The sequence below is a fragment of the Triticum dicoccoides genome, chromosome 6A (genome assembly GCF_002162155.2).
Source record: "Triticum dicoccoides isolate Atlit2015 ecotype Zavitan chromosome 6A, WEW_v2.0, whole genome shotgun sequence".
In the NCBI taxonomy this organism is placed as follows: Eukaryota; Viridiplantae; Streptophyta; class Magnoliopsida; order Poales; family Poaceae; genus Triticum; species Triticum dicoccoides.
Genome location: NC_041390.1, coordinates 466,869,711 through 466,884,851, shown reverse-complemented (window position 1 = coordinate 466,884,851; position 15,141 = coordinate 466,869,711). Strand labels below are relative to the sequence as shown.

General features: G+C 47.1%; 2 protein-coding genes across 3 annotated transcripts in view; both read right to left on the bottom strand.

Moving 5' to 3' along the window:
* Positions 1-6,819: 6,819 nt before the first annotated feature.
* Positions 6,820-10,104, bottom strand: LOC119317310 (probable enoyl-CoA hydratase 2, mitochondrial). The gene is made up of 8 exons (XM_037591740.1): positions 9,590-10,104; positions 9,333-9,502; positions 8,541-8,615; positions 8,251-8,341; positions 8,094-8,145; positions 7,666-7,769; positions 7,494-7,570; positions 6,820-7,318 (listed from the first exon to the last, which is right to left on the bottom strand). Exons 1-8 carry the CDS (start codon positions 10,050-10,052, stop codon positions 7,142-7,144), a joined length of 1,209 nt encoding a protein of 402 aa, XP_037447637.1. The 5' UTR covers positions 10,053-10,104; the 3' UTR covers positions 6,820-7,141.
* A 1-nt stretch (position 10,105) lies between these two features.
* LOC119317311 (probable enoyl-CoA hydratase 2, mitochondrial) overlaps positions 10,106-15,141 on the bottom strand; it is a 9,587-nt gene continuing 4,551 nt past the window's right edge. The window contains exon 9 of one of the 2 annotated variants that reach the window (XM_037591743.1): positions 10,106-10,216. The gene's annotated coding sequence lies outside the window, so the exon portion shown is untranslated. Of the gene's footprint in view, positions 10,222-15,141 lie in introns of both variants that reach the window. The other variant, XM_037591741.1, reaches the window with a different exon arrangement.

Below are 15,141 nucleotides of genomic sequence, written 5' to 3'. Positions count from 1 at the left end.
TGAGTATATGTTGTTGACATATTGTTGATCAGAAATGACGTAGAATTTCTGGAAAGCATATAGGGTTATTTTGAAAGTGTTTTTCAATGGAAAGCCTGGATTAAGCTACTTGAACATTGAGCATCAAGATCTATAAGGATAGATCAAAATGCTTAATAATACTTTCAAATGAGCACATACCTTGACATGATCTTGAAGGTGTTCAAGATGGACCAGTCAAAGAAGGAGTTCTTGCCTGAGTTGTAAGGTACGAAGTTAAGACTTAAAGCTCGACCACGGCAGAATAGAGAGAAAGGACGAAGGTCGTCCCCTATGCTTAAGACGTAGGCTCTTCAGTATGCTATGATGTGTACCGCACCTGAAGTGTGCCTTGCCATGAGTCAGTCAAGGGGTACAAGAGTGATCCAAGAATGGCTCACAGGACAGCGGTCAAAGTTATCCTTAGTAACTAGTGGACTAAGGAATTTTCTCGATTATGGAGGTGGTAAAAGAGTTCGTCGTAAAAGTTACGACGATGCAAGCTTGACACCTATCCGGATAGCTCTGAGTAGAGAGACCGGATACATATAATGGAGCAATAATTTAGAATAGCTCCAAGTAGAACAGTTATTTGGAATAGCTCCAAATAGAGCGTGGTAGCTGCATCTAGGAGATGACATAGAGATTTGTAAAGCACACACGGATCTGAAAGGTTCAGACCTGTTGACTAAAACCTCTCTCACAAGCAACATGATCAAACATAAAACTCATTGAGTGTTAATCACATAGTGATGTGAACTAGACTACTGACTCTAGTAAACTCTTGGGTATTAGTCACATGGCGATGTGACCTGTGAGTGTTAATCACATGGCGATGTGAACTAGATTATTGACTCTAGTGCAAGTGGGAGACTGTTGGAAATATGCCCTAGAGGCAATAATAAAAGTATTATTATTATATTTCCTTGTTCATGATAATTGTCTTTTATTCATGCTATAACTATATTATCCGGAAATCGTAATACACGTGTGAATACATAGACCACAATATGTCCCTAGTGAGCCTCTAGTTGACTAGCTCGTTGTGATCAACAGATAGTCATGGTTTCCTGGCTATGGACATTGGATGTCATTGATAACGGGATCACATCATTAGGAGAATGATGTGATGGACAAGACCCAATCCTAAGCATAGCACAAAGATCGTGTAGTTCGTTTGCTAGAGCTTTGCCAATGTCAAGTATCTCTTCCTTTGACCATGAGAGCGTGTAACTCCTGGATACCGTAGGAGTGCTTTGGGTGTATCAAACGTCACAACGTAACTGGGTGACTATAAAGGTGCACTACAGGTATCTCCGAAAGTATCTATTGTTTTATGCGGATCGAGACTGGGATTTGTCACTCCGTGTAAACGGAGAGGTATCTCTAGGCCCACTCGGTAGGACATCATCATAATGTGCACAATGTGACCAAGGGGTTGATCACGGGATGATGTGTTACGGAACGAGTAAAGAGACTTGCCGGTAACGAGATTGAACAAGGTATCGGTATACCGACGATCGAATCTCGGGCAAGTAAAATACCGCTAGACAAAGGGAATTGAATACGGGATTGATTAAGTTCTTGACATCGTGGTTCATCCGATGAGATCATCGTGGAACATGTGGGAGCCATCATGGGTATCCAGATCCCGCTGTTGGTTATTGACCGGAGAACGTCTCGGTCATGTCTACATGTCTCCCGAACCCGTAGGGTCTACACACTTAAGGTTCGATGACGCTAGGGTTATAAAGGAAGTTTGTATGTGGTTACCGAATGTTGTTTGGAGTCCCGGATGAGATCCCGGACATCACGAGGAGTTCCGGAATGGTCCGGAGGTAAAGATTTATATATAGGAAGTCCTGTTTCGGCCATCGGGACAAGTTTCGGGGTCATCGGTATTGTACCGGGACCACCGGAAGGGTCCCGGGGGCCCACCGGGTGGGGCCACCTGCCCCGGGGGGCCACATGGGCTGTAGGGGGTGCGCCTTGGCCTACATGGGCCAAGGGCACCAGCCCCAAGAGGCCCATGCGCCTAGGGAACCCTAGAGGGAAGAGTCCTCAAGGAGGAAGGCACCTCCGAGGTGCCTTGGGGAGGATGGACTCCTCCCCCCCTCTTGGCCGCACCCCTTTCTTGGAGTAAGGGGCAAGGCTGCGCCTCCCCCCTCTCCCTTGCCCCTATATATAGTGGAGGGGAGGGAGGGCATCCATACCTGAGCCCTTGGCGCCTCCCTCCCTCCCGTGACACCTCCTCCTCTCCCGTAGGTGCTTGGTGAAGCCCTGTAGGATTGCCACGCTCCTCCATCACCACCACGCCGTTGTGCTGCTGCTGGATGGAGTCTTCCTCAACCTCTCCCTCTCTCCTTGCTGGATCAAGGCGTGGGAGACATCGTCGAGCTGTACGTGTGTTGAACGCGAAGGTGCCGTCCGTTCGGCGCTAGGATCATCGGTGATCTGAATCACGACGAGTACGACTCCATCAACCCCGTTCACTTGAACGCTTCCGCTTAGAGATCTACAAGGGTATGTAGATGCACTCTCCTTTCTACTCGTTGCTGGTCTCTCCATAGATAGATCTTGGTGATACGTAGGAAATTTTTTGAATTTCTGCTACGTTCCCCAACACAAAAGTCTGTTTGCGCCCGCGCGCTGGGCCGTATGATTTGACTGTTTTACCCCAAACAGACGCGCGCGGACAGGATAGGGTCGCGCGGTGGAGTTGGCCTAACTCGCCGATGCAAATGGTCCACGCGTGTCCGTTTGAATCACGAACAAAAATGCCGGTCCAACACGCCGACTTAAATCTAACATCCATCCGCTCGCTTCGTCTGAACGCATTTTTGGTCTATTTTTGCGTCTGATTTTGGTTCACTTGTCGACCGCAGAACTACTCCAACCGTCGTGGTCAATGTGCCCACCTACCTTGGGCCACATGGCAACGTGTGGATGCCTCCGGAATCCACGTCTTTTTTAAATGCAAGCGTGGGAGGGAGGTGGCCTCATCCAATTACACCCCCCATTCACGTCTAGCCACGCCTGCTTCCTCGCCAGCGACAACAAACCCTAGCCATGGCGACAACAAACCCTAGCCCTAGCAGAGCTGCTGGCGCAGCAGACGGTGGAAGAGGCTGTGAGGGCGGCGTGGCAGGCTGCCTTCTCGTGGGCTATGTCGCCGCCAGACTTTGTTGACCTCACCGGCTCCAAGGAGGACGATGGCGACGCGCAGGGCTACATGATGGGCAATTGGGCGCTTGGGAGGCGTTTTTAATGTTTAATTATGTATTAAGTGGACTTTGGCTGGCAGTTGACTGGCATTTTTAATGTATAATTATGTTTAACTTATTTGCAAGCCCTAATTTTATAAGTATTTTCTTTTTTTAAATTGGCACACTAAAATTATGTTAGCCGTGTTGGGCGCACCAGCGGACCTCGTGTAGGGGGTTCCGAGCTAGTGATCTTGGCACGATGGTAACATGAAGAATATGGACACAGTATTTACCAGGTTTGAACCTTCTCGAAGAGCTAAAACCCTATGTCATGCTTTTATTATATTGACCGTGGATGAAGTACAAAGTACATGATGATCTACCTCGAGATCATATGTATTAGTTCTAAGTTCTAACCTCTAAACCTTGAAATCGTGCCTCTACAGACTAAATCCCTCGGCTTATATAGACATTGGGGGTATCTAGGATTTACACATAGTCGGTTGCAATCTAAGGATAAACATGCCGATCATTTGAATGTGCCTTGAAATGTACGCCAAGTCTTCGGAGGATTATCTTGATTACGCCGTATGGCCCATTCTTCAGTTGTTGGCGTGTCTTCGGCCCGACCCATGAATGACAAGCCGACGTGGTGTGCACCCCATAATTCAGGATACCCTTAGTAGCCCCTGAACTAGTCTTCAAGCCGAGGACACTGATTTCTTCCTCGGAACAACTTCATCTTTCCTGGTCTTCGGCTTCGTAGGCGAGTTCTATCTTCCACGCCGTCTTCTAAATCCGAGGATATATTTGGATCCAAGGTCTTTTTGGCTTTTGGCAATTATTTTCAAGGGATGCGTCAAGGTTGACGCATCAGGATCATAGATAGAATGGGTGTCCAAAAGAAAAGGCCATTGTTATTAGTACAACCAACCCTGCGCCTGCTAGAGCCCTAAAGAATCCACACGCGGATTACTCGCTCTCGTCCCACCTATCTACCATACAAATGACTGAGCCACGTTCACGCAGTAGTCCAGCCGCTCTCCAGTCCTGAGCCTCTAACTCGATCTTAACAAGCAGGTCGTCCACCGATGGCGACGCTCCATTGAAAACAATGTCGTTTCGGTGCTTCCACAACATCCATAGCACTGGTGTTATCACCGTCCACGCCTCCTTCCAAAATTGCTTCTAGGGGTTGAGTGTTGTCCACCATTCAACTAGTTTTGAATCTGCGGATGGCGTCCACTCTGGCCTACTCCAAGTGTTCATGATCTTGGCCCATACCTGTCGTGCTAGAACACATCCGAGAAGCAAATGATCCAATGTCTCTGGCAGTTGATCACAGAAGGGGCATGCCGACGGGTGCGGCAATTCATCTCGGGTAATAGGGGTTATCTTTTTAACAAGGGCCCTCCCTGTGTGTCGTGGTTTTGTCACGGCCGATGCCCTAATGAAAGGACTTAGGTGTGAGGCCATCGCTACGATGATTAGCTTGTCATATCCCCAACACTGTGCAACTTATTATTATTATTTCTTTGTGGGTCCGAAGACCTCCTTAGTTTAGCCACGAAGGCTTGCCGTGGATCGGCTGGGTTAAACACTGATAACTTTTTTCAGCCGAGAACCGAAACGTCACCACTTATGCCAGAGCCGAATCGTCCCTTCATTAGTTATGACTCAGTATATTGTGGCCCAAGGCCGTTTCCAATGGCACGTCCTATACACAAAGAGGTCGTGCTCCGGATTTTTAGCGGTATCATCATCGGAAACGCCTTGATCCCCGCACACATATACTACATGATATATCGGGAACTGGTGATTTTTACTGTGCGACCCGATGACCCTTGGTCTTTTACTGGCCTTTACCCACGCTCTCATTCCTTGCTCCATTGCCAAGAACTCCCGCAAGCTCAAGCGCTGCGAGATCCGCCTTTCGCTCCCGTTCCTCCCCACTTTCTTCCTCCACCGCAAGAGATGGCCGGCAAGGGGAAAGGTGATGCTGCTCCGGCATCCGAGGCCGCCAACACGAGGGGCAATGGCTTCCCTCCAGTGGCGGAGCCAGGAAAAAAGGACGAGGAGGGCCGAGTGTTGCTGAGCCTCGTCAGGGAGGGCCAGCCCACCATAATACACCATTTTCATAGCAAATAATCACTTGTTCAGATGTATATTAGGCTTAAATCAGTTGTATTAGGGGGGGCCAGGGCCCCTGCTGGTCCCCCCTGTCTCCGCCACTGCTTCCCTCCAATGTCACCACCGGTACCATCATCGAGCTTCAAGCCGATGGGTACCTTCCTGTCATGGTGAAATGCTGACCTCCCATGGCCACAGGCGAGGTCTATTTAGCCTCCGCCATCCCTGTGCCCCGAAAGTGGGAACGAGTCGTCTTCGTCTCCCATCTCATCCAAGGTCTAGTTTCCCCTTCCACCCCTTTGTCAGGGTTCTACTATTTTTCTACGAGCTTGACTTCCATCGTCTCGCCCCAAATATTACCATGTGTTTAACCCTATTAATATCATGTTCATGCTTATTTCTTGGATTAAGTTAATCGAGAAATTGCTAACATACTCAACAACATCTGCCTTAGGCGTGTGTGTGATGTTGGGTTGCATGCATTCTGTATATTGATCGTTGCTTTATATATAAAGTGCGGTGAAAGCCTTTTTTGGCAAATACCTTTTCAAAGAAAGAAAAAAGCAGCAAAAGTGGAAATGCTACCGCGCAAATTAACTGCCTGCCATGCTTAATGCGGCTTTTAGGCAATACGAAGGTAAGGAAGCTAAGAGAAATGCTCCACGGAGAGCAGGTTAGCTGCAATTAAAATGAACCAACTGCCATGCTTAATACGGCCTGGTGCTTAAGCACGCTGGGCCCATGTGTCTGGCTCTTGTCGCCATCCGTTTCTTCGCACGGCAGTGGCGCATGCTAAACTTTAAGAGCATCTGCAATAGTTTGTATGTTCAATCGTTGGTATAATTGTCCACATAGCAGCCAACGGCACATCATACATGCTCTTTAATGAGGTGTATCTTAAGCGTATGTTAAATAACTAAGCAGGTCCATTAAATGTTGAAGAAATGAACAGACTTGTCTTGGAGCGTTGGTTCAGATTCATACAATTCCATTCTCTCTCTTCTTTTATTATGTGCCATATTATCAAAATAGTTTAGATGGCAATTTAACCAATGATGATCATACGACTGTTGGAGATGCCCTAACGGGGGGCTCTGGTCTGTGCCATGGACGAAATGATGTCCGGTTGCTTCGGCCTGCTAAAAGCGTGCGAGTCTGGAGTCTGTGGGGAGGCTTTGCCCCCACCACCATGACGACTTGACAAGCCAAGGGAAGCCGGCCCTGGCTGGCGTGGTATGCCTTGTGTTCTTGCCTCTGGAAGCTCATCATGGCCGGCCTGCGTGCATGGCAGACAGGGCCTGCTCTGTCTGTGTTCTCTCCTGCACGTACTAGGTTTGAGCCGGCGTGCTCTCCTCTTTTTTTGTTGATACGCTGGAGAGTAGCACATCACACGATAAGTGAGACTAAATATCGGACGAAAACATCAGTGCGCATGCATGCATTCAGATGCAGAGACCACTATGAAAGAAAAGGTACAGCCAGCAAACTCCGAAGTCCAGTCTATCTTGTACCCAAGCCTGGATTATCCAAGAAAATTGCAATGATAAAACAAAACCGCGTGCTAGCTGTACTACGAAACAGTTACAGGGGTGCGGTTCATTTCAGTTTTAGGCGATCATGACACGATGAAGATGTAGCACATCCATGATACATCTGCAAATAATGTAGCATCCCAGACGCATTTTGTTATCTGGAATTCACAGTGCAATGAAGGAATGTGCATACACCTTGCGAACCTTCTGGATATCAGCAGATAAGAGGCCAAGAGGGTCGACTTCAGTACGGCCTCACTTTCCTGTGTACAAAGGTTTTCTTTTCTCGGCAAATGCAGCTAGACCTTCGAGGCGATCCTGAGTGTGCAGAACTTGCTCGTAGCACCCTTCTTCGACAGCCAACGCAGAGGACAGGTCTACCTCCATCCCTTCATTGATGGCCTTCTTCGCCATCCTTATCGCTAACGGACCCTGAAAGAAAAGAACTATTATCAGAACATCTAGAATGGCCAAAGACAGTTCATTATTGCGGCTCAAACTGGGAACTGCATTTCCAAGGAAAGCAGATGGTCACAAATTTGCGAAAAAGAATTGCGCCACAACCATATCAAATGAAGCACAGAATATGCTCAGAAAAAAGTCTTACTTTCTGATTTATCTCCCGGGCAAGTTCAAGAGCCTTTTGATAAGCCTCACCACCAGGAACACAGTAGTTCACTACTCCTGCACGCAGATTCTTCTAATGAGGTGATAAAGTCTTCTCTCAAGTACTAAGAAGCCATAACAACATGCAGAAACCTGACGAGTTTGGCCTTTACCCATATTTACAGCTTCTGTCGCATCAAATCTACGGCCAGTGAATATCAATTCCTTTGCTCTGGCCCTTCCAACAATCCTTGGAAGACGCTGTGTCCCTCCAGCTCTATGTATTGTAAGAGGTAGATGTTAACAGCTGAAGCATATCATTTCACTAAAGAGATTCCAGCAATTCTCGAACCAGTTCGGATATGGCATGCTATTCAAGGACAATAATCCACATAACATCTTTGCATCTTTTAGGATGCAATTCCTCACTTAAATTTGTACTGGTATGGAGTAATGCACCGAAGTGAATATTGCATAAAATGAAAATGTTTGGCGAATAACTGCTAGGTCAATTTGCAAGGCGATGAATACTTGATAATTCAAGACAACGTCAACACACATAATTTACTTACAAAAGTAAAGCGCCATCCTGGACACGTACCCAGGAATAATAGCAAGGCCGGTTTCTGGCAAGCTGAATGTTGCACTCTCCCCTGCAAAACATGTTGAAGAAATGCATTCAACTGTTTGAAAGGAGGGGCCAAAACTGGTTTCTATAAGATGTATGAAACTTGAGCACTGCAGAATAAAAGCAATACCACATATACGAAGATCACATGAAAGAGCCAACTCTAGTCCACCGCCAAAAGCAGCTCCTTCAACAACAGCTATTGTAGGAATGGGGAGTGCCTGTTCACACAAGAAAAACTAGATAAAATAACATGTACGCTGAGGCTTCAACGAACCATTAGGTAGTAATAAGGAAGACGAGCATGCATACAACTTGAACAGCGATATACAGTGCTTTCTCTCATCACCAAATAGCATAATATTAACTAATACACTGGATGTAACATGCTATATTAAAATGTTTCATCCTGTTACAAACCTCAAAGGATGAGAATGTAGCTCTCAAGGTATTAACAAATTCCCGGACTTCAGAAGGGCCCATTAACCTCCTTTCCTGTCAAACATACCATATATTGCGATCAGGAAATGGATTGTGATCAGTAGAACACAAAGGAAAAGATAGAGGAGGTAGAACCAAGGCATTCACCATTTTTCTATGCAACGAGTCTGATAATTTTAGTTAAATAACTTATGATGTATGCCACAAAGTAGCATCCATTTCAAAGTTCAAACGAACTGCTTCATAGGCAAATAGCACCAACACAACAATTTCATTAGTTGGTATTGTACTGATTAGAGTTTACAGCGCTCCTGTGATCCACCTGATTAAACATATTTACATTTCTCTTTATAAGTCAGAGCCTGATCTTAACCTCATAATTTATCAATTTATTACTTTCAGAAGGTGCAAACCAGATGAATGTTTTGGCATTAGCTCAACTGACATTCCTTGAGAAACTAGCTCATCCATATGTTGTCTGAACCCAACCAGGACATGTTTTATTTCTTGAATCAGTTAGCTCTTGACTGACCTCGGAGGATTAGCCAATAATTCCATAGCATTATTCACCATTGTACCAATGTGGCAATCTCACACATCTACTGTATTATGTTACTAACCATGCTTGCCAGCTACCCTATCATCTAAAATTTGAACAGACACTTAAACATATTTCATTTCACTACAGATCAACCTGAAATGAAATTAAGTGCTGAACCGCCAGAGCACAAATTCATCAAACTTGCAGCATAGGAGTGGTGGAGGTGGCACCTTGAGGTCAGCGCCCGCGCAGAAGACCTTGGGCACGGAGCTCGCTACCAGTACAACGTTGGCCGTCGGGTCGGCCCCCACCTTGTCCATGGCGCTCCGCAGCCCCTTGAGCATCTCCTTCCCGATGGCGTTCCTGGCCTCCGGCCGCTCAAGCCTCAGCTCCACGATCCCTGAAGCCAACCACACCTTGAGAGTTGAGAACACAAATTCCAGAAGCTCAAGGAAGAAGGAACAAGATGCGGTGGTCAGCGACGGACCGGAGTCGGGCGCCGAGAGCTTGTGGAGGCGGACGGGCTCCGGCTGGGCGAGGATCTGGAGGGCACGGGCGAAGAGGACGCAGTGGGGAGACGAGGAGGCGCCGCTCGCCGCCGCGAGGTGGCCGGAGACGGCGCGGAGGCCCCCGAGGCTGCGCATAGTGGAGAGTCGGGCGAGAGTGGGAGACTGGTGCCGGGCGGAGGAAAGAGCAGAGGCAGCGTCAGCAACCGTCGCGCTTGGATAGACATTGCTCTCGTGGCAGGTCAGTAGCACGCCCGTGAGGAGACGGCCACATTCCACCGACTCATCCGCCGTCGCTGTCGCGTGAGACATAGGGCGCTGGGGACGTGACCAGCCGGAAACGACGCCGTGCGCGCCGCCGGCCGGTCTCCGGAAATGCGCGTACGGCGCCGATAAGATGGCACGCAGATGCGGGGACAAGAGAAGAAGAGAGGCCCGTCGCATTGGCCCGGCGGCCCGGTCCGGCCAAGATGAAGAACGGAACAACCAACCAGGCCCACGGTAAAATATTCAACCCCGAAACATCATTCCCTTCGGCGTCACCACGCGGAGTGGCAGGAGTCCAGGAGACGATCTTGTTCTTGTCACGGCACATCAACACTGCTCTCCTGTGAGCTCGTTTTTTTAAGACCATGCTCTGTCATAGTCCGTCCGCTCGTGACGGTTGGTGTTGTTTCCAGCGTCTTCGAGGCCACTCGCCACAGTGTTTCTCTGTCGGCTGCATTGCCGCTCGGCACTCAATCCTTCTTTCCAATTCCACCAAAAAGATCCAGATTTGTTCCGTCCCCTCTCAATCCCCAGCAGCAGGTGTGTGATCTAGCATCTCAGGTGGTTCCCCGTCAGAGTATTAGAGCACACATTTAGGCGCGGCGAAGAAGTCTGGTTGGCAAAATCCCCAAATCCAATCCAAGTATTGAGAGGAACCACCAAATCCCGAGCAGCCCAACAGCGGAAGGAAGCAGTGTGTATCCAGCGAGCGCGACAGCAGTGACCGGCGGCACCTGGTGGATCGGCTTTGTCCCGGAGCTGCGGCGCGAGGCGGAGGTACTCCAAGGCGGCTGATAGGGCGGCTTTGGCCCAGAGCTGCGGGTCGCGGCCAGCATGGGCGACGGGATGGCTCCTCAGGTGGATGGGGTGGAAGGAAGGTTAAGAAATCTCAAGCTCACAGACGCAGAAAAGAAAAGCATCAAGATAGGGAAGAAACAGTCTTGCTCCCCGGAGGTGAGTAAGCTTCAGGCTGTGGGTAAGCTCTTGTCTGAAAAACCAGCAAAAGCAGAGTATCTAGGAAGAGCGTTAAGTGGTGCTTGGTGCCCTTTCTCTAGAGTGGAATGCAAGGGTCTGGGTAGAAATCGCTTCCTGTTTCAGTTTCATGATGATGTGAGCAAGAACAAAGCAATAAGAGGTGGACCCTGGATGTTTAACAAAGATTTACTGGTGATGGAAGATTTTGTGCCAAGCAAAACTATAGATGACTATGAATTTAAGTCGATTCCTATATGGGTGAGAGCATATGGCATACCAATGGGAATGATGAGCACAGAAACAGGGGAACTAGTGGGTGATCAAATTGGTGAATTTTTGGATGTTGATTTGGACGATAATGGAAGTGCAGTGGGAGTATTTATGCGAATCAAAGTGAAGATGGACATAACAGTCCCTATTATGAGGTTTATAACCATAGAAATAGAAGAAGAACAAGAAGAGGAGCAGGGGCAAGTTTTTGAGGAAATGATGGGAGTTGAAGATATAGAGAATAAGAAGAAGAAAATTGTCTCATTTGAGTATGAGCATCTCCCAGATTTTTGCTACAATTGTGGTATTATTGGTCATACAGAAAGGGCTTGCCCGTCTAGGACTAAAAGAGAAGGTGATAGACAGTTTGGTCCTTGGCTGCGCGCAATCATGTACAACGGAAGTTCCAGCGATGAACGGAGTAGGAGCTCAAGTGATCGTGGAGACTTTTGGGCCACACATAGTGCAGGTAGCAAGGGGAGTAAACATGGGAGTGACGGTCCATCCTGGAGGAAGAGCCTACCGGCAGGAACGAATGGAGATAAATCAGAAAGACGAGGAGAAGAGAAAGAAGTCACTAGCCCCCTAAAGCCAGCTAAGGATGATATGAATAGAGGGGTAAGGGGCAAGGAGTTGGTGTTTGAGGAAAACAAGCAGCCAAGGGAGATTACAAATTTAAACCTGAGACCTAGTCCCTGCAAAAAGACAGCACATTCTACAGTTTCCGAGTTGGTGTCCCAGGAAAAGGAAATGCCAAAATCTAACTTAGCAGAATTGAAGATTGGCCAGGAAGAAAAGGAGAGGAGCCAGCAGAAGGAAGATGAACATAACGAAGAAAGCAATAGGGGAATCAGGCCAGGTAAAATCCTGAAGCTTGGCACCTTCAAGCGACGTGAAAGAACGAAGGAGAAGCTACAAAAAAATGAGCCCTTTGAGACTATTCTGAAGAAGAGAAATGCTGATATGATGAATGTAGACTTGGAAGCAGAGATACTGAAGAGAGCTAGAATGGAAGTTGATGGCGAGTTAGCAACGCAAGAGGGAAATGAGGGAAACACAAAAACAGATGGAGAGAACGCTGGGCTGCAAGGACAGCCCGGTGAATCAAAATGAAAATAATAGCTTGGAACTGCCGGGGACTGGGGAATGGCCCGGCAGTCCGGGGGCTTCTGGACCTCCAGAAGCAGGAGGACCCCGACATCCTCTTCTTGTCTGAAACCAAAATGGATGAGAGGAGAATGGAGAAATTCAAGTGGATGCTGGGAATGAGCAATATGGTGGTAAGAGATTGCGAAGGAAAAAGTGGAGGACTAGCTTTGTTTTGGAAGAAAGAAATAAGGTTGGAGTTGCACAACTACTCGAGATATCATATTGATGCAGAAGTGATAGAAAAAGATGGTTTCAAATGGTGCTTCACAGGTATTTATGGGGAACCATCTACTGATAGAAGGAAAGTAACTTGGAGGCTCCTGCGCATTCTTAAGCAACAATTGAACCTTCCATGGTTATGTGCAGGCGATTTCAATGAAATATTATTTAACCATGAGAAGAAGGGAGGGCCAGCTAGAGCGCAAAGTCAAATGGAGGGATTCCGAATGGCTCTTGATGATTGTGGCCTTAAGGATTTAGGCTATGTAGGAGATAAGTACACCTGGCGCAATCAGAGTTGGGAGGCTAGCCGATACATAAAGGAAAGGCTAGACAGAATGGTAGGTTCGAGAAGTTGGTGTACAAGGTTCCCACACTTTAAAGTGGTGAACGGCGACCCGCGCCATTCAGATCACAGGCCTGTGATTATCCACATAGATGGATCCGTTGGGGCCCAAAGGTTCAGGAAAAGAGCACATAATTTCAGATTCGAAGCAAGATGGCTACAAGAGGAAGATTGTGAGGTCATTGTAAAGAATGCCTGGGCCACAGCAAGGATGAGAGGGGACACTACTACTCAAGGTATGCTAAGCAAGGTTGCAGGCGACTTAAAAAACTGGGACGTCAATATGTTGGGAGATCTTCAGAAAAGAATAAAAAATTTAAAAAAAGACTTGGAAGAAGTGAGAAGGGGCGACATCAGCCAAGACCAAGTTTCAAGAGAACATTTTCTTCAAGAGAAACTGGACCGACTTGAACACCAGCAGGATACTCACTGGAGACAACGAGCCCACGTAAAGTGGCTACAGTCTGGGGACAAAAATACATCATTTTTCCATGCCTTTGCCTCTGAAAGGAAAAGGAGAAACACAATTAAAAAGTTACAGAGGGATGATGGAAGCTGGGCAGAAGGGGAAGATGCACTGAAGGAACATATTGCAAACTACTTTTTGAACATTTTCTCCACCACGGTGACAGGGAGCAACATCGAGGAAGTTATGCATGTTGTACAACCGAGGGTGACTGAGAGCATGAACAATGTTTTGTGTGCTGAGTACACTGAAGAAGAGGTTAAAGCAGCACTAAATGGTATGGGTGACCTCAAAGCCCCGGGTCCCGATGGAATGCCTGCTATTTTTTTCAAAAAGTTTTGGCAAATTGTCGGAGAACAAGTGGTCAAGGAAGTGCTTCATATTCTGAGGGGAGGAAACATGCCAGAGGGCTGGAATGATACACTTATTGTGCTAATCCCGAAAAATAACAATCCATTGAAGATTAATGATATGAGACCAATAAGCCTATGTAATGTGGTATACAAGCTGGTCTCCAAGGTAATAACGAATAGGCTCAAAATAATTCTTCCTGATATAATCTCGCCTAACCAGAGTGCCTTCGTGCCTGGTCGCCTCATTTCTGATAATACTCTGCTGGCATATGAACTAACACACTTCTTGCAGAGGAAAAGAAATGGCTCAGCAGGTTATGCAGCAATAAAACTAGACATGAGCAAGGCATACGACCGTGTCGAATGGACCTTCTTAAAGGAGATGATGCATAGACTGGGTTTCGATGAAGGGTGGATGAATTTGATAATGAAGTGCATCTCCACTGTCAAATACAAGATTAAAGTGAATGGGGATGTAACCGAAACAATCACACCCCAAAGGGGACTTCGTCAAGGGGATCCACTTTCCCCATATCTGTTTCTACTTTGTGCGGAAGGGTTCTCAGCCATGCTGCACAATGCTGAAAGGAGAGGGTTAATTAGAGGAATTAAAATATGCAGAGGAGCTCCTTGTGTTAGTCACCTACTTTTTGCAGATGATTCTCTGCTGCTAATGGAGGCTAGTGCAAGCAGTGCTCAAGAAGTTGAACGCATTTTGAACATATATGGAAGCTGCTCAGGGCAAATGATAAACAAGGACAAGTCATCCATTTTATTCAGTAAAAATACGAGGCCTTGGCAAAAGGAAGAAATGAAGAGGACATTGAACATTATAACTGAGGGCCTTGCATCAAAATATTTAGGTCTTCCAACATATGTTGGCAAAGCAAAAGCGAAGATGTTTGAATATGTAAAGGAAAGAATATGGAAAAGGATTCAAGGTTGGAAGGAGAAACTACTTTCGAAGGCAGGGAAAGAAATTCTAATAAAAGCCGTGGCACAAGCTATTCCTGTCTACAGCATGGCGTGCTTTGATCTCACCAAGGGCCTATGTGAAGAACTGAGCACCATGATTAATAGGTATTGGTGGAGCCAAATGGATAAGGAAAATAAAGTGCATTGGGTCAGCTGGGAGAGGCTTACTAGATCAAAAAGAAATGGAGGCTTGGGATTTAGGGATCTACATGCGTTCAATCTGGCAATGCTGGCAAGACAAGCATGGAGGCTGCTCCAAAACCCCTCCTCTCTTTGTGCCCAGGTTCTTTCAAGTAGATACTACCCAGGATGTTCAATTCTGCGGGCGAGACCAAGTAGTGGCATTTCTTATGCATGGCGCAGCATACTAAAGGGTGTTGAGCTGCTGAGAAAAGGAATCATATGGAGAGTTGGGAATGGCAAGGATATTGACATATGGAGTGACCCATGGATTCCGAGAGGTAACACCAGAAGGGTCGTCTCCCATAGGGGCAATAATTTGATAACTAAAGT

Excerpts from the sequence above, each read along its gene's own strand:
- LOC119317310 (XM_037591740.1), bottom strand. The coding sequence starts at position 10,052 with ATGCGACGGGCCTCTCTTCTTCTCTTGTCCCCGCATCTGCGTGCCATC. Across the intron at positions 8,616-9,332 it reads GCGCGGGCGCTGACCTCAAG|GAAAGGAGGTTAATGGGCCC; the intron begins GTGCCACCTCCA and ends TATGTTTGACAG. Across the intron at positions 7,319-7,493 it reads CCCGGGAGATAAATCAGAAA|GGTCCGTTAGCGATAAGGAT; the intron begins GTAAGACTTTTT and ends CTTTTCTTTCAG.